The sequence below is a fragment of the Nyctereutes procyonoides genome, unplaced genomic scaffold (genome assembly GCF_905146905.1).
Source record: "Nyctereutes procyonoides isolate TBG_1078 unplaced genomic scaffold, NYPRO_anot_genome, whole genome shotgun sequence".
In the NCBI taxonomy this organism is placed as follows: Eukaryota; Metazoa; Chordata; class Mammalia; order Carnivora; family Canidae; genus Nyctereutes; species Nyctereutes procyonoides.
The window spans coordinates 6,735,002-6,756,682 of NW_026575026.1; the positions used below are offsets into that span (position 1 = coordinate 6,735,002).

General features: G+C 38.8%; 1 protein-coding gene across 6 annotated transcripts in view; it reads right to left on the reverse strand.

Moving 5' to 3' along the window:
• The window catches only part of SLC4A4 (solute carrier family 4 member 4), a 345,822-nt gene that overhangs the window by 157,879 nt on the left and 166,262 nt on the right, over positions 1-21,681 (reverse strand). For 2 of the 6 annotated variants that reach the window (XM_055315259.1, XM_055315263.1), the window contains one exon: positions 18,750-18,845. The exons of the other annotated variants lie outside the window; for them this stretch is intronic. In XM_055315259.1, coding sequence (XP_055171234.1) covers positions 18,750-18,845 — 96 coding nt within the window. The remainder of the gene's footprint in view (positions 1-18,749; positions 18,846-21,681) is intronic. 6 annotated transcript variants of the gene reach the window in all.

Sequence of the window (21,681 nt, forward strand, 5' to 3'; positions counted from 1 at the left end):
AGGATAACCATTCTTACTCTACATCAGATCCTCTTTCTTAAATACAAATAGACAATTGAAGAGCCCAAAACTAAAACAGACACACAAAAAGAAGAAGGAGGAGGAGGAGGAGGAGGAGGAGGAGGAGGAGAAGGAGGAGGAGAAAGAAATGTAATTTAGAAAACCTAAAATAAAAATTCTTATTAGTTTACAGAGAGAGTTGAGACGATATTGCATCCACAGAACATAAACAGGATGTTATGACAAACAGAACAAGTGTTTTAGAGTTATAATTACTTTTTAAAAACATATATGTTTGCTATATATATAAAGGTATGAAAGTAAATCAAGAAAATCTTGCAGAAAGTAAGGGGAGAGATAAACAAAGAGCCAAAAAATATGCAAGAAAAGATCAGAGGTACAGACAATCAATTCAAGGAAGGCCAATATCTGACTACTAGGAGTCCACCTAAGACAGAACAAGAAAAATGGAGGACAGAATGCTATTAAAGAGACTATCCCAGAGCTAAAGAATATGTTTCTTCAAATCACAAGGTTCCCTACAAAAATATTAATAACACAACTCTCCTCCCTCCACAACATATACACACAAATCCAGCCTTGTATGTTGATGAATCACCATGAAACATTACAACACTGACAATGTAGAGAATCTCCTACAATTTTCCATCTAGAGAGGAAAAGAACTAAGAATTGGGCTTTGGAATTCTCTTAAGCAACACAGAATGCATGGAAAAAAATAGAAGCATGTGGTGTCGAAGTCCTGAAATAACAATTATTTTCAACTTAGGATTCTACACTCATCCAAATTATCAATTGAGTATGAAAAAAAAATAATGAAACCTTCAAGCAAAAAAAAAAAACAAACAATAAAAATTCTAAAAAAGAGTCAATCCTTATATGCCCTTCCATACAAACTTACTTGAAATGTGATTTAGGTAAAATGAAGGAAAAAATGAAGAAAAGGACGGTATATGGTCTCCAGCTCAGGAGGAGCAATAAAAGTAAATGGCAGACATCAGTTCTGCAGCAGGTTTCCTATGGAACAGGAGGGATGGATCTGCAAGTAGAAGGTATCTGTAGGGTTTATTACCATCCTTGACATACTGAAAGAGTTCAGGAATACAGTAATAGCTAATTTTTTTAAAAATGCAATTTAAACTCTAGGTTAAAAAAACTATACAAGAAAAACACATTTTACGGCTTTAGAGTAAACCATATTAATATAGTCATAATATTACAAATGCTATTTATAGGTTTCTAACTTTAGAATCACTTGATAGAGAAAGCACAAAATGTATTTATAGAGGCAAGAATGTTAATTGAACCAATACTGATGCTAAATAGAAGTACCAATAACAGAAGTCTGGAAGTGGAAGTAGTGAGGAGAGGGGCAAGAAGAGTAGGGAAGCTCACCTCCTTCTCTCATCAGGTAAGTAGTCAAAAGATCCCATCAATACTTACTACCAAAAAAGCCCCAACCAACTAACCAAACAAAAATGCATAGGCTTATTACCTAAAACTACAAATATAAATAATAATGGAACTAAGAATAATGATACAAACCTATTTGGAGGGAGGGAAAATGTACAAAGCAGGTAAAACCAACAAACAATATCTAAGAATAACTAATCAGAAATAGCAAGATAAGCCCAGTATAAAGAGATACGAAGGTAACCACGAAAAAACTACAAAAAGAAAATTTAGAGACAATTCAAAGAATTAAAAGTGGTTGTTAAATGGACAGGTCTTAGAACAAAGAAGATGAAGCAAAGGAGCTTGTTTTTTCATTAGAAGTCCTATGCTTTTCTTCAATTTCATAACCATTTGCACATTATACTTTAATAAAAATATCTATAATAAAGTTAAAGCTACTATTATTATATCTAAGTACCTGAAATTAATTTAAGCCTTTTTTCTTCTTAAGATTTTATTTATTCATGAGAGATACAGACAGAGAGAGACAGGAAGAGACATAGGCGGAGGGAGAAGCGGGCTCCAGGCAGGGAGCCTGATATGGGACTCGATCCCGGGACTCCAGGATCACGCCCTGAGCTGAAGGCAGGTGGTAATCTCTGAGCCACTCCAGGGATCCCAATTTGAGCCTTTATTAAGGAGTAGACAATGTTAGGAGATTTAGTCAAATTTTAATATAAACATGGAAATCAAAATTTTAAGAGTTCAAAATCAATTTTTAGTAGTTTTAACATGCCCCATTAAATAATATTTACACATATTTTTAAAATTATGGCAAGGGAAATTTTTCTTGACAGCTCTGTCTCAAATACCAAAGATTCCAATATATAGTTTTAGTCACTAAAAACCTTTACACCTGAAAAGTCTATGCAGAAAAAAAGGAAAAAGTATGGGCAAAAAATTAAGCCATTTAGCATAGTCCTACATTTGCATCCAAATAAATACATAGCCATGGATGCCAATATCAGTGTTGATTTAGATACAGATACAGACGCAGGCATAGACACAGATATTAAACTTTATTACCTATCTATTTATTTTAGAGAGAGTGTTCACGTGGAGGGGGGCAGAGGAAGAGAATCCCAAGCAGACTCTGTGCTGAGCATGGGATCTGATGCAGGGCTCGATCTCATGATGCTGAGGTCATGACCTGAGCCAAAACCACAAATCAGATGCTTAACTGGCTGAGCCACCCAAATGCCCCTAAAACTTTAAAAGATTAATTAATAGATAGACACATTGTTTGGTCCTCCAGTTACAAATGTAGCCTCTCCTCACTGCTCTATTTATGGCTCACCAAAGGTGACCTGAAGAAGAGCCATGCAAATCGGCTTCCTCAAGTAGTAACTCCTCATGGCCTTGCTGATGCACACCCAGTTGGTTGATACACATTATACAGGTGCTAATCACAAGTCGCCCACAACCCAGCAGCCTCCAGGAAAGAAGGGCACCAACATCTCTGGGCCCACAGGGCCTCTATCACGTAAATGGTCTTGAAGACTCTCCACATTTAAGTTCTACAAATCTGATGAAGAGCAAAGGAAGGGTGCAACACCTTTCCTAGTTGTTGTGCATTTGCTCATATCAGTTTCTCCCCCGTGGAGAGGTTTATGATAAGTTCAGTGAAAGTGGTATCTAGGTTCCAAATGATGTGGTAGCTGCAAGGCCTCAAGCGATCCTACAGTTATTCTGGAAAGTCCTGGTGAGAATTAAGATGGGCCCAGGATTTCCTTCTTACTGAAAAGCCCAAGCTGAGATGAGACGCTTGCAGTTCTGAGTTGATACCATCCGGCTCCTAAATCACACCTAGTTCTAAGAAACCACAAGGGTGGGGTTCTTTAACTCCATGACACTGACCTGCATGATGCCAATGGCCACAGCCAGCATTTTTCTGACTGGCCTGCGGATGGGGGGAGGGCAGTACAAAGTGGTAGCTCAGACCTTACCTCTCTCACATGAACTTAATGGGTTCATAAGGAAAAATATAAAAGGAACCCAAAAGATAATTTACATCAGCATGGCAAGTTAGACAAAGTTAGATTAACAAAAGATTGTAAAATGGAATAATAATAATAATCCCCTATAGGATTGCTACAAGGATTAAGCAAGGGAACCCATGAGCAAATGTCCTGCACAGATGTTCAATAGGTGTTCATTTTCTTCTTTTCCTCTTTGGCCTATAATCATGGACATAAATCCTCTGTGACCTCAAGATCCCCAGGAAACTGAAATACAAATGCCACAGCAGAATCCCACCATCCGTACTTTTCCAGTCCAAGGGAGATGAGTTCAGAGAATTGAGAGGTGGCAGCTGAGCATTGGAATTATCTGAGTCCACTCAGGAGATGAGGACTGAGGCCTAACTGTAGCTGTTATTCATCCCATCGTGGGTATGCAGCAACCTCAGGCAAACCAAAGTTGTTAGCGTCTAGCAAATGTGGGAGGTGCCTCCCTGAGCACAGAGGTCATTAGTAATTATTTACTTGAGAAAACTATGTGATATGTACCACCCTTACTTTGTATGCTACATCATGATGACAGAAGGTTCTTTAGGTAATCTCTAATGTGTTCTGATCTTAGTTCATTCTAGACCTGTCATTCTGATATGAGAGCAATATACTCCTTTCTATATTTCCCACTGAAGTGGTATGGAGGGGAAAAAGAAAGTGGTAAAATACAGGAAGGTTCAAACCACAACAACAAAAAAATGCAGAGACTCTAAGAATGCTTCACCGGGTCTAGTTATGCTGTTTAAAAATGGTTTAAATCAGTGGGCAAAGGTACTTTCTAAAAAACCCATTTTCTGCTGAACCAAAATGAAGAAAAAAGCAGCAGGGAATGAGAAACTCGTATCCAGAAATAATTTGAATCAGTGTCAATACATTAGCTTCAGAAACTTCTTTAGTATAGTGCGACTAGAATCTTCTCACAGTTATGCATTATCTCTGGAGCAAGGATATAATGCAGAGGGTAGATATAATAAGTTTAAATGCCCCACAGGGTAGATAATCTGGAAGACTGGGTATGTTATTATCGACATGGATCACAGAATGACAGAGCTAAAGGACTGGCTGATCATCTGAACAACTTTATCAAGCAGTTCTTCTCCTGTAACACCAGACATAATCTCCTAATACCTGTTTATATACTTTTGATGACAGGAAACTTGCCACATAATTAAGCAATCTATTTCATTGTAATAAAGCTCATTCTTATATCCAGTAAACCACCTTAATTTTCCAGGTAAGTAGCAGCATCTACATGAATCAAGAAATAGCTGGGGTGGGCAGCCCCGGTGGTGCAGTGGTTTAGCACCGCCTGCAGCCCAGGGCATGATCCTGGAGACCCTGGATCGAGTCCCACATCGGGCTCCCTGCATGGAGCCTGCTTCTCCCTCTGCCTGTGTCTCTGCCTCTCTGTGTCTCTATGAATAAATAAAATCTTAAAAAAAAAAAAAAAAGAAAAAAGAAATAGCTGGGGTACCCAGCTAGTTCAGTAAGTAGAACATGTCATTCTTGACCTACGGGTCATGAGTTTTGGGCATAGAGCTTACTTTTAAAAAAGTAAAAGAAAAAAAAAAAGGAAATAGAATATGCCAACCAAAGCACACACATGCTCATAAAGAGCTGGCTTTCATTTAAATACACATAACTTCTTAGAAATAACATACAACATCATATGTTTCCAGGCTTAACCATACATTTTCATAATTAGAGGCCTTTGCTTTTCCTTTCACACTCTCTATAGAGCACTGAGGAATTGGTCCCTGTAGCTCTCATCCCCTCCCCCAAATTGGCAAACAAAAGTCCCTTAATGGGAAAATCCTGCATCCTCACATAAGAGAGATGGGACTAAATCCTTGCCAACAGGGCTTTACCAGCCTGAACTTGCATCAGATCATTAATCTTTTAGAAAATCACTGAAATTCATGAATCACTGAATCATAAAAATAAAAACTACATTCAAATCTTTATCTCAAACATTAGAGTGTGAAGTCAGTATCTTTTTTCCTAAAATGTTTGCCCATAGGGCCTGTTTTCGGAAGAACCAAAGCAAAGTCTGCTTGTGCTTATATATTTGTATTAAGCCAGCCCACATAAACCAATTAAGTTGCCCTTTCTCTGATTTCTCTAATCACCATCCTATGGCTGAGTCAGATCCCTCGCTGTCTGCTCACCTCCTAGATAGTCTCCAGGTGCTCATTCTTCCCCTTCAGGGATGACCCACTCTTTCTATAAGCACCCCCGCCCCCTCTACTAGGAGAATCAGCTTATCACAAATATCATCCTCCTCCTGGGAAACATGCCTGACTAGTAGGTGTCTAAAGTTAGGGACTGTGTCTGCCTTATTCACTGTATTTCCCCTGCACCTAGCAAAACACTGGCAAAAGAGTGGCACATAAAACTATTTAAGGGAATAATGAATTGACAATTTGAATGAATTAATATAACAACACCCCAAAACTCTATCACTGTAACTGGATAGAATAAAATTATCACCACTAAAGGGAAAGGCACTCTCCCAGTCCAAGGTAATAATAATCACTCTTACTGAAGACAACAGTCACGACTATCACTGACATTATTACAACTAATAATAACAGTCGGTCTACACAGCCTAAGCTACCAGCTGCTTAAGAGGAAATGCCACTTTCATACAGGCTCTAGGCTCTTCCCTAGAAACACAGACAAAAATCATTCATAGATGTCCTTTGGAAATTGGGGAAATGATTCAACCTTGACACCTACAGGAATTCCTAAAATCCAGACCCCAGCTTACACATGTGCTGGAAGAATCAATTTTTTTTAAAATAGAACTTTTACTAGGGTGAAAACTTGCCATTATAACTGAATTTTTCCTGTTCTTCCCCCTCAGAAAGGATGCTGATACTAGTCCCTCTACTATATTCGCCTAACAAGACTGTTCGTTGATTTGTAACCATGGTTACTACTTGCAGAACCCATCAGTGCATGGCTCTTCCTGAGGCCAAAGCTGATCACGGCCCTTAAGTGTAATCACGGCTCCAGCTGCTTCCTGCGGTTGATAAGAATGGGCTTTAGAAAACAGAACCATCCCCAAAAATTACACTTCTGAATGCTGACTTGTTGCCTCTCATTGAAACACACCGGGAATTTCATTTTCTGACCTGAAACGACAGAACTCTGAGTTATCAGTGTCCACACCTCTTGTCAGCAGACAAGAGCACTATATGTTGCTGAGAGCAGGGAGACCTAAAGGCAGAGAGAATGAGAAGCAGAGACAGAAATAAAAAGTAACTGTACCATGTGACATCTACACACCTGAGGTCAAACCCTGGTCCCTCACTTACTGGGTGACCTCAAATACTCTCTCTGCCAGATAGGCAAGGGTACAGTGAAAGAGCCACCTCAAAATCTCAGGGTTTAAAACAACAGTGCTTTACTTCTCAGGATAATGTCCCTTGTGGATTGGCTTGGGGCTTGGTTCTACATCTCTGTCCTCAGGCCAGAACCTAAATGCATGGAACAGCCCTTCCTGGAATGCTGCTGGTTTGAAAGAAACATGAAACTAGAGAATGTACTGGTTCTTCAAGCTCTCCCCAGGAATGACACCCATGACTTCTGCTCACATTTCACTGGTCAAGGCCAAGTCATGTGGTCACATCTAACATCAAGTGGGTGAGGAAGAAGAGTCCTCGTTTGTTCCAAAGCACCAGCACCAGATTGGATAAATGTCAGCTCATAGTAGTCATAATTGCCTTAGTGGGGGCACGTCAACCATGGATAGATGACCTAGTCAGTAGGAAATGGAGGTAGCCAAAGAATGCAGTTCTCAAATTCTACTACCATCAGCAGCCACAGAAAAGCAGCAGAGCCTCCCTCATGCTACTGAGGCTGGTTAGTTTTGATGTGAAGACTATAACCTGACAAATACAGAAAAATCATTCATGCTCTAAGTTTCCATATTCTTTTCAGTCCTTTCTTATTTTAAGGTTAATTGTTCCTTTAATCAACAAATATTTGTTAAGTGTTTGTGTGTTGGGCATTATTATGCCCTGAGTGATTAACAAATCATAGTTTTCTACAAAAGAATGCCAATCTATGCAAGAAGAATCACAATTCATGGCCCATTAATAGCTCCTTACACCATCACCATCTCTCACTACAAAAGAAAAAAGAAGGGATGCCTGGGTGGCTCAGTGGTTGAGTGTCTGCCTTTGGCTCAGGGCATGATCCCAGAGTCCTGGGATCCAGTCCCGCATTGGGCTCCTTGTGGGGAGCCGGCTTCTCCCTCTGCCTGTATCTCTGCCTCTCTCATGAATAAGTAAAATCTTAAAAAAAAAAAAAAAAAAAAAGGTAAAAAAAGGCAAGTCTTACAAATAAGAAAATATAGAAAAATTTGAAGTTTATCATCATTCCTTCCAAGAGTACCCATCATCATAGGCAAATGGATACTACACATTCTAGTTAAGTAGATGCTACATATTCTATTTTTCCTCTCATTTGTTTTTAGATTGACTATCTTTCACATCAACCTAATGAGGACATAGCAATCCAGTCAAGACAAAGGAGATGCAAGTGTAACTGACAATCCATGTTTAGCCAACAACATGCCCATGCAAGGGTCAGGTGGATGAATTAGTCCAATCTAAAATGTATTGAACATCTATTAGGTGTCACATTGTGCTTGGCAATGGGGATTCAAAGATGAATGTGGTTCAGTTTCCTTGAGCACTTTGCCAATCATGCAGGAAACATACTTGTACCATGGTGTGATGATAAAGCAATGTGGGGGAAGGGGGGAGAGGTGCTTTGGTGAGATGAAGAGAAAAGGAGAAAAGAGGGATATGATTTTTTTAAAAAAGTATCCTGGGAGAAGCAAGAGTTTCAAGGGTACACATCAATTGACAGTAGCTGGAACAGCATGAATAAGGGAAAGGGACTCAAAGACATAGAACCTAAGACTATGAGAATCCAAATATTACCGGAGCCTGTAGTTCAAGAGTGGAAATGTCAGGGATGATTAGAGACTTGGGCAGATAGCAAGTCAGGGGGGATCTCACAGATTAGAGAACTTGGACTTGATCTTCTAAATATCAACCGGCTAAGGAGCTTGGGCTTGAGCATATAAAAGATGGAGAACTGTCACTAAAGGTTTTTGAGCAAAGGGAGTGATATGTTTGCACTTGAGACTTAGAGAGGTCCTTCCAGCAGTAATGAGTGATGGATTTAAAAGGGGGTAAGGAAAAAAAAACTGGGAAAATAGGAGGAAAGTGAAATAGTTCACACAAGAGATGATGAGAATCTGAAGTAGGGCAGTTGCAATGGAGAGTCACAGAAGGGCAGAAATGAATAAGGAAAACAGCCAGAGGGTACAGCTGGAGGATAAGGAGGAGTCCAAAGATTACAGGGCCTTTTGGCCTGATGAGGGGTGGATGAGGAACGACTGAGGTGGAGGATGCATTCAGAGGAGAATTGGTATCTGAATTACCAGAACAACTATAAACACCATAAACATTCAGTTTACCACAGAAAGAAAAGCCATATTTCTGAAGATTCTGCCAGCAATTTTCATCAAAGTAAAATTCTACTGTTTGCTGCCAAGAAGAAATTTCATTACTAACTTTGAAACTGATATCTACAGCTGACATACTGCATTTGCTTTTCCTCTGGCCTCCCCTCACTCACATGTGTACAGCCATACTGATTCAAGTAGTCAGATCTTCAGTTGTCTCCAAGAATTAAATCCAGACATTGTTTGGTCTAATAAAAGTGGTTTATTGTATATCGGCATGAAATACTCTCCATCAGTTTCAAATTAATCTAGTCTGCTTCAGAAGTCTCCTGTAAAACCACAGCCCCAGTGGTTTCAGTAGACCTTGAACTGGTAACCTCAGGCTTTCCTCACTATGAGAGAAGCCCTCAACCTCCATCAAGAAGAGTACACAGGAGGACAGATCTGCTGTATACTGGCCTTACGTAGCTTCACATTTCTCTCAGCACTGCCAAGGACACACTTCAAAGTCATGGCTACAATTTCTGTTATAACTGGGTGGTAGTCATTAGTGCTGCCCACCAAATATTTCTGAGTCTCTACCTTCTGGGCCCATGTAGGATAACAATTCTTTAAAGTTAGTTGTGGACACATGATTCACTATGGCAAATGAAATGTGAGTGAAAGTAATATGTGTCATTGCTGGTCCGAAGTTGAAGAGGAGGCCTGTGAGTCACCATAAGCCTTTCCTACTGCCACAGTGATTGTGGAAGCACAGACTGAGAGAAGCCTGCCATTAGCCTAGATGCTGACCAACAATGATCAGCAGAACTTCCTCAAGGCCCACATCAGACATAGGGTAATATGACTAAGAAGCTTCCATGGTGTTAAATAACTTAGACACTTAGGGGGTTAGTTGTCACTGTAGCAAAATCCAGCCCATGGATTTTTGATTGACTTACTAATTGTCATGAAAACAGCAAAGAAAATCAGGAAGACCAACTCTTCTTCATTCCACCTCAATTCATCTTCATTCCACCATGCCTAATCGATGCATTATGCATTCATTTGTTCAACATTTATTGACTTACTGCTCTGTAGAAGGCATTCCACTAGATACAATGGAGAGGCAGTTGTCAAATATTTTAGTCTCAAGATACCGTTACACACTTAAAAATTAAGAGTATTTGTTTATATGGGTTATACCTATCAATATTTAGCATATTAGGAATTAAAACTAAAGTTTTTAAAATATTTATTGATTTAAAATTACATCATAAACCCATTGTATATTAACATAATATATTTTATGAAAAATAACTATTTTCCAATGTAAAAAAAATTAGCAAAAAACCACCACTATTTCACATTTTTACAAATCTTTTTAATGTATGGCTTAATGAAATACATCTGGATTCTCATGTCTACTTCTGTGTTCAATAAACTGAGATATGTTATTTTGGTTGACTAGAATAGAAAGAAAATCCCAAGACCGTCTGAAAGGGTCTCAGGGATATCCAGGGCTCAGGGATATCCAGGGCTCCAATCCCCATTTTGAAAACCAGTACTATAATGCAAAGGTCAGAAAAATTTTCCTGTATCAAGTGGCAAATAATAAGTATTTTAGGCTTTGTGGGCCACAAATCTCTATTGCAACTATACTATTATGGTAGTATAAAAGCATCCACAGCCAATATATAAACTGCTGAGCTTGGCTCAGTAAAATTTTATTTACAAAACTAGGCAGCAAGTGTCAAATCTGGTCCATGGGTCTTAGTTTATCCATCCCTGTGATAGAAGATACCTAAACAAATTAGACTTGGGTCCTACCCTTAAAAAAAGAAGTCCAGCCAATAGAGGTAGTAAGTACATACTATTAAAACAGAATGAGATACATGTGAGAAATCTCAAAAAAGACGCTTTTAGAGTTCAAGGTCACTAGAGAGTATCTCAGATTGGGAAGGTTTCAAGGAGAATGTGGGCACTGAAGGATGAGCTGGGTTTTGACAGAAAGTTTCAAGAGGAAGGAGAGAATGCCAAATAAAGAAAATGTTCACGCCAAAGACACTAACAGAGGGAAGCACTCAGTAAATTCAAGTAATAGCAAGTAGCTCCTGAATGTAGTGAAAATAAAGGGAAACACAGTAGTGTGAAATGCTGCTTACTCAAATTTAGGTCACTGGGCAATGGGCCTTCAGTGCCAGGCCCAGGGGTTTGGATATTGTTTGAGTTTCACTGAGGTGTCCCTGACTATTTCCACAGGGGAGGTAACTTATCAGCCAGGTATGATACGATTAACTGGAAGGCAAAGTACAGGAGGTGTTTGCAGGTGCCCAACTATAAGCAGTGACCCCAGATGACAGGCTAGTGGATTAGACTTAACAAGAGGAAAAAAGGACCTGAATAAAAAGAATGACAGGAAGACATGCAATATTACAGAGGTAACATCTAACAGATTTAGTGGTTCACTGAGCAGAGAGGGGAAGAGAGAGAAAATAAGGAGCAGGAAGGTCAGGAAAGGGGACAGATTTGGTGATCAGAGGAAGAGTTTGATTATGGACATATTCCGCATATTACCATACTGCCAAGTACAAGTCTGATGCTCACAAATCCCAAAACCTCGTTGGTGGGAAAAAAATGTATTTTATAATTCCAGCACATTGTCAAAATTTTTCCAAATCTGTGCCTCTTGAAATCTCTTCCAAGGCCCCAGTACTCTGAAATACAACCGAATTTCTAAGTTTTTATTCTTTCTCCACTTTGTTTTTTTTTTTAATTTTTTTTTAAATTTTATTTATTTATGATAGTCACAGAGAGAGAAAGAGAGAGAGGCAGAGACACAGGCAGAGGGAGAAGCAGGCTCCATGCACCGGGAGCCTGATGTGGGATTCAATCCCAGGTCTCCAGGATCGCGCCCTGGGCCAAAGGCAGGCGCCAAACCGCTGTGCCACCCAGGGATCCCCTCTTTCTCCACTTTGATTCCATTTGTAGGCTTCTAGAGTCAGCATATACTTTAGTTCACTGTAAATACTAGATATCAATGAAAAACCTAATGAGACTTCTTTCAGAAGCTCAGATAAATAGTAACAAACTCTCATTGTTTAAAAAAAAAAACAGTGGTTAGAACTGTCTCTATTTGACGAATGTTGTAACTCATTCTTGGATACCACATAAGTTTTTTGAATGTCTTTTGTTAACTAAAAAGTCTGATGGTTGATGTCAGGTTGCTGAAAGATTTTATTTCTTAGTCTTTTAAAAAGTTACCATGAGGAAATTTTGAAAGCTTTACTTAAATTTCCTTTTGCCTCTTAAAAGACCAAAAACATTTGTGAGAATGACACAATAAATGACCCAAATAAGATTCCCAGTCAAGAACAGACCCACATCTTAAACCTGCTGAAGAAAGAGGGATGGAAGGTGAAATGCCTGGAATCAAGATAAAAATGCTCTAAATGTATGAGTTGCCTAAGGAAAACTAAGATGTAGTAGTGATTCTGCACCCGAGAGAAAGGTTTAGATGGATTCAACAAAATAAAGTGAGAATGTGATAACAAAGCAAAAATCTATAAGAATCTTGACCCATGATAAATCATCTAAAAATCTCCTAGTGAACTATATTTCCAAAGATGGCTGCAGCATGCACGACAGGGACAGATATGTACACTGTGGTGCTCCTGGATATCCCCTCACCTTTTTCCATAAATGCTTTCCTATTAGCTCCCTGGTTGCAAGCTCAAACCCTGAGGCATCCTGGATTCCTATCTCTTTCTCTCCTAACATGCAATTAGCTGCCAAGTCCTACAGATGCCATCCCTAACATTTCTTGCATGATCCTCTCCTTTCCATTCCCACAGTCACAATCCAAGCCCAGATCCTCACTCTCTCCATCTGGTCCACTGTGATCCCTTCCTGACTCTCTCCCTACCTCAAGTGCTTCCCATTCTATTCCATTCAAATAATCCCTGGCAGATTAATTTCCTTGACGTGCAGCTCTGACCAATCTACCTCCAGGCTAAAAAACTGTTCACAGGCCTTCCACAAAATGGCTCAATTATTTTGCCACCTTGGGGATCCCTGGGTGGCGCAGCGGTTTGGCGCCTGCCTTTGGCCCAGGGCGCGATCCTGGAGACCCGGGATCGAATCCCACATCGGGGGAGCATCCCACTCCCGGTGCGTGGAGCCTGCTTCTCTCTCTGCCTGTGTCTCTGCCTCTCTCTCTCTCTGTGTGACTATCATGAATAATAATAATAATAATAATAATAATAATAATAATAATAATTTTTTTTAAATTATTTTGCCACCTTACCACCCACATACTCCGTTCTCCTGCCCTCTCTGCTAATTAAGTGTGTCCACTTACTCGACCTCACAAAAACTCCTTCTTTATGCTTTCTCAACAACTTTGCTTTTCTACTTCTCCCTCAGCTAGCACAACCTTTCAACGTCTCATCCTACTTTTCCTACAACCTCCACTTGTGCAAGTACAACCCAAACTTTAAGATCCAGTGAAGTGATCTCACAGAAAACCCACTGGTGGCTGCTACAGGTGGGGTAGGGGTGGGGGGTGCAAAATGGGTAAAAGATGTCAAAAGGTTCAAACTTCCCGCTAGAGAATAAATAAGTCAAAAATTTAAATAAATAATAAGTCATGGGGATGTCATGTACAAGATGACGACTATAGTTCATAATGTTGTATTGCATATTCGAAAGTTGCTAAGAGAGAGGATCTTAAAAGTTAAGTAAATTTTTTCTTGTGATGAGACCTATGTGTGCTGATGGCTGTTAACAAGACTTACGGTGGTGATCGTTTTGCAATATATCCAAAGATTGAATCATTATGTTGTACACCTGAAACTAATATAAAATATATGTCAATTATACCTCAGTTTAAAAAAAAAGTGGAAGTCCATCTCCTCTAAGAAAAAAATTTTCCCAATTCTCTCTTTATGCCCCACTATCCAGTCTTCTGATAAGCATTTCCAGAGAGTGTAGTGCATGCATCTGTGTTACACACTGTAGATAAACTGGTCTGTCTTTAAAGTCTTCTGGGGATACCTGCCATTGCCTCTCTCAAATCATTGTTACCTGTGAATTTCCCTCATCTCCTTCTCTCCAATTGGACTACGGAGTGAGAAAAGTAAGAGCTCAGTTAACAGTTGTTGACCTGAATTTGTTAAAGTGAACTCTCTGGGTTCACTACTTTCCTAAAGAAGTTTCGGAACTTTTTAAGAAAACTCTAGAGCCCAAGAAAATTACAATTTTTATTTAGTCAGTAAACTCTCTAACAGATGAAAGACTTCAAATTGCTTAATTCCAGAAATACCCAAAAGGAAATTTTTAAAATTTCTTTTAAAAAAAGCAAAAAAAGGTCCCATTTGCAATTCATTTATTTAAATTCTAAGGTTAACTGTGTAACCTGGTTGTAGGATGAAACTAGAATCTACAGTTACGCCACTGTGGTTTCATAAAAAAACAAAAAAAACCTACAAAAAAATAGTATGATCTAATATTAATGCTTAAGGATGGTGATAATATCAAACACTGGATAAGAACCTACAAAACAAAACATTGAACATGACCAAGAGGTCCTTGCCTGGTAGACTTACAAACTAGACAGGCAGACATAACACAAAGAGCAAAGTGAAGACAGATGCTGGAATATGCAAAAGATGGCAGGAAAAAGCCCTAAACCTCATTTTCTTCTTTAAAGTTCAGACCTAAGAGTCTGACGCAGCTGATCTTGACTGCCAATAACAGCAAAAGGACGCAAGTATTTTCTAAGGGCTCAGAAGATACCAGTTGTTAGATGTCTCACACTTAATTTAAAGATAAGCGTGTACAGTGAAGAGCCACTCTGGAATCTTCCAAGACATAGTATGTTCCTAGGCTCCAGTAATGGCAAAGCATTTAGGTGGGCATTAACTTGTCCAGAAAAGGAGAGGTGAAAGCTTTTCTTTTGTTCTCAGTAGCCCAGGCTGGTTTCAGACCTGCCAGTAAGATCTATAAGAGGAAATCATTTTTGGTTTTGTTCCAACTTCTAATTCAATACATTGGCAGCATTTGAAATGGATAAGAGCTGTAAACTCGTATCTGCCTCAGGTGACAACTAAGATAAGAAGCACACAATGTAAAAATGATGAGAGCTTATGCCCCAAAAGCAACTTTAAATGTAGCTTTTTTTAAAAGGTAGTTACACTAAGCCTGGAAATATCTTGCTAAGAAAACTGAAAGATTAAATTAATGGAACCTTGTTCAGAAGTCTGTTCTTTAGCTGATATTTTTGACAGTGTTTGTGAAAAATAATTCTATATTATATTAGAGCAAACTAAAATAACCAAATTCATCAGACCTGGATGAGTAGAGATATGGGTAAACAGTTCTTGCAGGTAAACAATATTTATTTCTGGTTCATAGTTTACTATGGTCAAGATGGGCCCCAGTGAAAATGAGGCTGTTGGTTGCTTTAAGTGAAATGATGGAGAATCAAGGATTGATCAATGTTTACTGAACAATCCCCATGTTTCAAGTATCTACACTGCACTGAAAGAGATACAAAAGCATGACTTACACCCCCTGCCCTAAAGGAGCTTTTTTTACATAGCTGAAATGAAAAATACAAACAATGCAAACAGAGGACATAAAACAATACACTAGAAATCTTCCAGTGGTGAGACACAGATAATAGGAGCTATGGAAGTTTAAGATCTTCTGCATCCATGAGAACCGCACTTCATTTGGACCCTACTAAATACTTTTGGATAGGAATACTTGAAAAGGCATTCCTGGAAGGGCAGAGGAATCAACTAAAGCATGGAAGTAGAACTTACCATGATATAAGCCAGAAGAAAAAGAACAGCTGATAAGACTAGGGGTTCTTACTGGGAAGACATGAAAATGAAATTGGATAGGTAGGTGCAACCAGCAGAATTTAGTATCACTTTGCACATCTTTATTATGTATTACAGATCTTCCTCAACTTACAATGGGGTCATATCCTGATAACCTCATCATAAATGGAAAATATGGTTAGTCAAAATGCATTTAATACACCCAAACTCCTGAACATCAAGCCTAGTGTACCTTAAATGTGCTTAGAACACTTACAATAGCCTATTGCATCATCTAATGGAATCATCTAACACAAAGCCTATTTTTAATAAAATGGTGAATATCATATTATTTATTGCACACTGTACTGAAAGTAAAAAACAGAATGGTTTATGGGTACAAAATGGTTACATGTGTGGTGGTTGTTTGCCTCGTGACTGCATGGCTGAAAGGGCCTGTGGATCATTGCCACTGACCAGCATCATGGAAGAGTATTGTGCCACGTATCACCAGCCTGGAAAAGATCTAAATTCAAAATTCAAAGTACAGACTCTATTAAACGTGTATTACTTTCACGCCATCCTAAAGTAGAAAAATGGTAAGCTGAACTATCATTAAGCTGCAGACCATCTATATGTGTATATTAAATTTATTGAATTGATGTGGTACGTAATAGGGAGCCCTGGGAGGGTGACTGAGATTACGAATTAAAGCTGTTTATTTAAGGTGAGAATATATCATATAAATAGACAATAAGAGGAATCCTCTCTCATGACTAAAATGTGTTTTCTTAGAAGGACTGACCCAGGCAGGATGTGACCTAAAGTTGATTTCCAACTAGTTGATGTATTTCCATCATCAACAAACTGAACGTTTTGGTCAATCTCCTTGAAGCTTTATCCACAACAATATTGCAATAATCTAGATCCCGGACATGGAATAAATAAAACTTTCAGAGGATAAAAGGTCTACAATTTCTTGAGCAATTCTGATAAGCACTTTGCTAGTAACGGTAACGTTGGATTTTTTGAGTGCTGTGAAATATGATAAACACTTTACATAGTTCTAATTTAATTCTCACAACGAACCTATGTTGGTAAGATTAACCTACTTTTATGGTTGAGAAACCCAAATTTGCAGTAGAGAAGTAACTTGCCCAAAGTCAGGAAGCCAGCAAGGATTCAAACCCAATCCTGCCTGATTCCAAACTCCATCAATGACTAAACTTCATACCTAAATGTATTTTTCCCCAAGAGGTATCACTGAAAAAAAAATTATTAGAAGGAATGAATGTATGATACTTGCAGAGAAAATCATGTGTGTTAGAACATCATAGCATAGTGGAGTCAGCCTATTTTTTTTGGCAATAATAACCATGTGAATCTCCTGTACTTTAAGTTGAATGAGATATTACTCATGAAACTACCATAGGAGGAAGTTCAACACCTGCCCTAGACACTTGAGATTTGTATCATTTGGGTAAGTTACTTAACTTCTCTAAGCCCCATGTATTCATCTCTAAAAAATGGATAACAATAGCGACTTCACAGGATGGTGTAGAAAATTAAATGGTATCACATAAGATACTTAGCTCAGGGTTTATTACTGAAAAGTTAAGAAGTTAATGTTTGCAACTTTTATTATTATTCAAGAATAAATATTCAAGCTTCATAGACATAGCAGCAATCATTACAAGGTTGAGATGAATAAGGGTCCCTTTGTCCTAGTCTCCCAACACCCAACTCCTACTTTTCCTTTAAAGATTTAGCCCTAAAAATCATCTCCTCCAGAAGCCTCTTCTACCATCACAACTCCCAGGCCAAGCAGATATTTCCATAATCTTAAGTGTGTGTATGTGATTTTCAGTCATGTCACTTAACATTTTATACAATTTTACCCATTGTGTCCTGCCTTCTTTATTAGAAAGGCAGTCCCCTGAGGACAGGGACTCATTTATCTCTAAATACTCCCTGCCTCTCACGGTGCCTGGCATGTAGTAACACGCAGCACATACATTTCTATCTCTATGGACACAGAAATTATCAAAAGAGTTTCCAAAAACATCAAATTAACTCCAAGAAAAGCCCTGGAAGCATGTAGTGCAACACACACTATTTTAAGATGAGCCAAAACTTCCCCCATTAAGACATGAGAAAGAAATCTCATCTTCCCAGGAAAGTGAAATTTCCTGTTAAATTAATAAAAAGCATAAATCAATGGGTTTATTATAAGAAAGATGATAATAAACAGTTAAAAGCCTAATGATGTCATTGTGGATAGGCTTCTTGACAACTGAAAGAAATGTGTATCCCATATAATCAAATTTGGAAAAAAGTCCATGTAGTTTTTCGTGCATGTTCTTTTCTTTTTTGGATTTAGGTATAATAAATCCTGTCTCTTTGATGAACTCTTTATTTAAATAAAAAAAAAAAACGGAAGATTCTAACTTATATCCATGGAGCCTACTGCCTCTTACGCATAAAGAGAATCTGAATTTTTTTAAAGACCATTAACCTAGTAAGTTCTTCCTCTTACCCAACACTTGAATGCTTTTGATTAGAGATCTCATCTCAAGTGATCTTCTTCACAATCTTCCGAAGGAAGAGGTCCGGCATCATGACTCCCACCCCTCATTGACTCCCACCCCCTGGTTGGAAACCTAGGCTCCAAGATGCATTCTATGAAGGGGGCGCTACCTGTGACAGGCCTCTCACCCTGAGTCTGGAACTCTTTCCCCTGCCTTCCAAGGTACTCAGCTTGAATTCAGGATGGCAGATGACCCAGAAAATACATTATTGCTGTTACTCCCTGGCGGCAGAAGGAAAAATCAGTAACTGTAGGAATCTATAAGGCTTATCTCCTTTCAGGCATTCTTGAGGATGCCCTCCACTCAGTGACCATGAGCCCAGCCTTTGTGCCCCCCCACATCCCACCATCGCCACCATCCTTGCCCTCCCCAGCCACGGACTTACTTAGCCATCCCACGCTGGGAGTGCGCCGCACTCGGGGGTCATCGTCCAAGGTGCGGGTTGCTAGGCAGGGCACTGAGTTCTCAAGCGGGCTGCGGGCTTTAGTGTCAGAAGCAGAAGACAGGAGGAGGAGGACACATGAGCAGCCACAGCAAGGATGATGATGGAAGCATTAATTAAGAAGAAAAAATACTAAAGCAAATCACACAAGCGAGTTAAAGAAGAACAGTGACATATTACATTGACACACATACCCCCTCCCGTGACCCTTAGAGCAAATCCCAACACATAATGAAAAGGCTTTGAAAAAAATACATTCAATCACTATAGCTCTCCAAGTACCACTAGAATGATCTGCTCAGTTCTGATACACAAACATGGATTGTATCCAGAAGAAAGATTTACATAACAAATGCTAATCTTAAGATGTAAGATCAAGACCGTTAATAATTTTGCACCACAAAAGCACACACAAAGGGAATTTACACACAGTTTTGTAAAGCACAGGGGGCATTAGTAAGGAGCTTTCTTATGATCTACCCTACAGAGCCTTCCGTGGATCTTGTACAGAAAGGCAGAAAGCAACATTTCATACTTCCACTTCTGAAATATTTTCCTTGATGAACACAGAACTCTACGTTTGCCTCTGTTTTTCAGCCCTTCAGAAATATGAGACTGGGATACAGATGAATCAACACCTTAATATAAACCAATTCAGAAATGCATGCTCAATTTCTGGTACCCTTTAATACTTATTTTACTATGATTTTAATATTCAGCACATCCATGCCAAATCTCAGACCAAATCAAAGACAGATTAACAATGCAAGCTAAATACATAGTATGGTTCCTCTAGATATTTTTCATCAACTGAAGAGCATCACAAACTTCTGCTTCAAGATAATTTCATTTGGGCTTCACGTCATCTATTCTGCTATTCTCATCAAATACTTCAGTCCAAGGCTAGTAAGAAATAGGCAGCATAATTGTCCTTCAAGGAACAATGAGGTAGGAAATATCTAACCATCAGACTACATACAATTTAAGAGAATTTTAATACGAGAGATAGTAAATAATCAAGGCAACAAAGCATATCCAACCAAAAGCAAAGATTAGATAATGTATTCACACAAGTATACAAATAACCAGGCAGACAAATCGTCTTTTTAAGGCTATTGGTGACTTGGGAGGTCAAATTTTGAATGGAATCATTTACAAATTAATGTAAGTTTATGGCCAAATTTGGGCATTCAGAACATTATAAAATCTAGAAACATTTTTGTCAATTTATCTGTCTGTGTTTAAAAGCTGTAAATAAAGCCAGGACTTGTGAGCAGGCCATCTGTGCCAGCACCTGTTTGAGGCAAATCTGATGTCTTCTCTTTGCAATCTGAATTTTTAATTGTTTCCCATAACTGAACTTCTTTGCAAGTTTTTATTGCACTAAGAAAAATGAAAAAAGGGAAATGAATCAGTTGAGATTATTCCAAAATTACTTTTGTCAAGAAGGAGGCAATTAGAAACATACACTATCACACTGACCAAGTCTCACCTCCTATTTCTTTTGACAGCTGAGTGATCTGCTTAAGGAGTCAATATTCCAGCTGACTTAGCTAAAGGAAATGAGAGATGTGGGACATCTCCAGCCATTTATCAAGGCCTGAGCAAGGATCGACTAAAATTCCAGGTCAATAAGAACTGACAGAGGTGACAAGTACAAAGTAAACTCAAAGGAACGTCCACATTCTTCAGCTTCTGAGCAGTGTGAAGTTACCCAAACTTTATCACTGATACCAGGGCTTACCTGGAAAGTGTGTACAAGAGGGCAGCAGCTGCTCTAAAACTCAGGTGCTGATAACTAACTTTCTCCAACATCTTCTCTTTCCTCTATTCCTCCCAAGATGTCAGTGTGTTATTTGTGGGGAGTGAAAGCTGGAAACTCCTTTTTGCAGATACAGCCTCCAATGACGCTGAGCAGCACCATCAAGGGGACAGTGGAATGAAGCCTGGCACACACACCAGCAAAGAACCTGGCTCCAAAGACAGGCATGAAAAATGAAACTGCCCATAGAGACTTGGCACCTGTGTTTTAGCAAAGCTGATTGGAGCCATCTGGCTGCTTACTCTCATGAAAACTGGGAGGCTCACAGCATCCATTACTTATGTTGGCAAATTCCAACATTTTGATTTGTTGGACCCTCTGTGGACTTCTGTGCAGGAAGAGATACAAATTCCATAACCCTTTCATGTTATGTTTTTTTCTCTGCACAAATTTTTCAAGGATACAATTTTGAAAAGTCCTTCCCAAAGCTGGAGCCGAACTTTCTATAATTATACCATGATAATGACATAGTACGTACGCCTTTCCCAGATAATGCTTCCATTGTACTTCTTCTGCACTTAAGCTACAAAATAAACAACTTGGCTTTGCTATCATCTTACACATTCTCTTCTAAATCACTCTTGCCTGACTCCAGGCATAAACAAGGTAGAAATTGGTTGATATTATTGTGACTTGATGAGGAAAAATCTAAAGATCTACAGCTCTAAACATTTCAGAGTGATAGTTTCCAATATCCAGACTGTAGAAAACAGTGTGGTGAGTTTTTTGAATGATTTCACATTACCCTTGAGATCAACTTGTCCAAAACCATCAACCCTAATCTGCTCAAGTGAATGTGTCCCTAGTTGAATCATGCATATAAACCAAAAATATCTCACTAGCAAAATGCATTTTTAACAATCCTATTAAGAAAAAATAAATTCTACTCATGTTCAAGTTTTAGCATTCTTTTAGGATTGCAATATTGTATGTTCAGATAGTCATACCTGGAAACTAATATTACACTATATGGGAACTAACTGTAATTTTAATAAAAACTTTTAAAAAGTAGTCACTGAGCATGTATAATGCATTCCACAATTATTTAGTCAA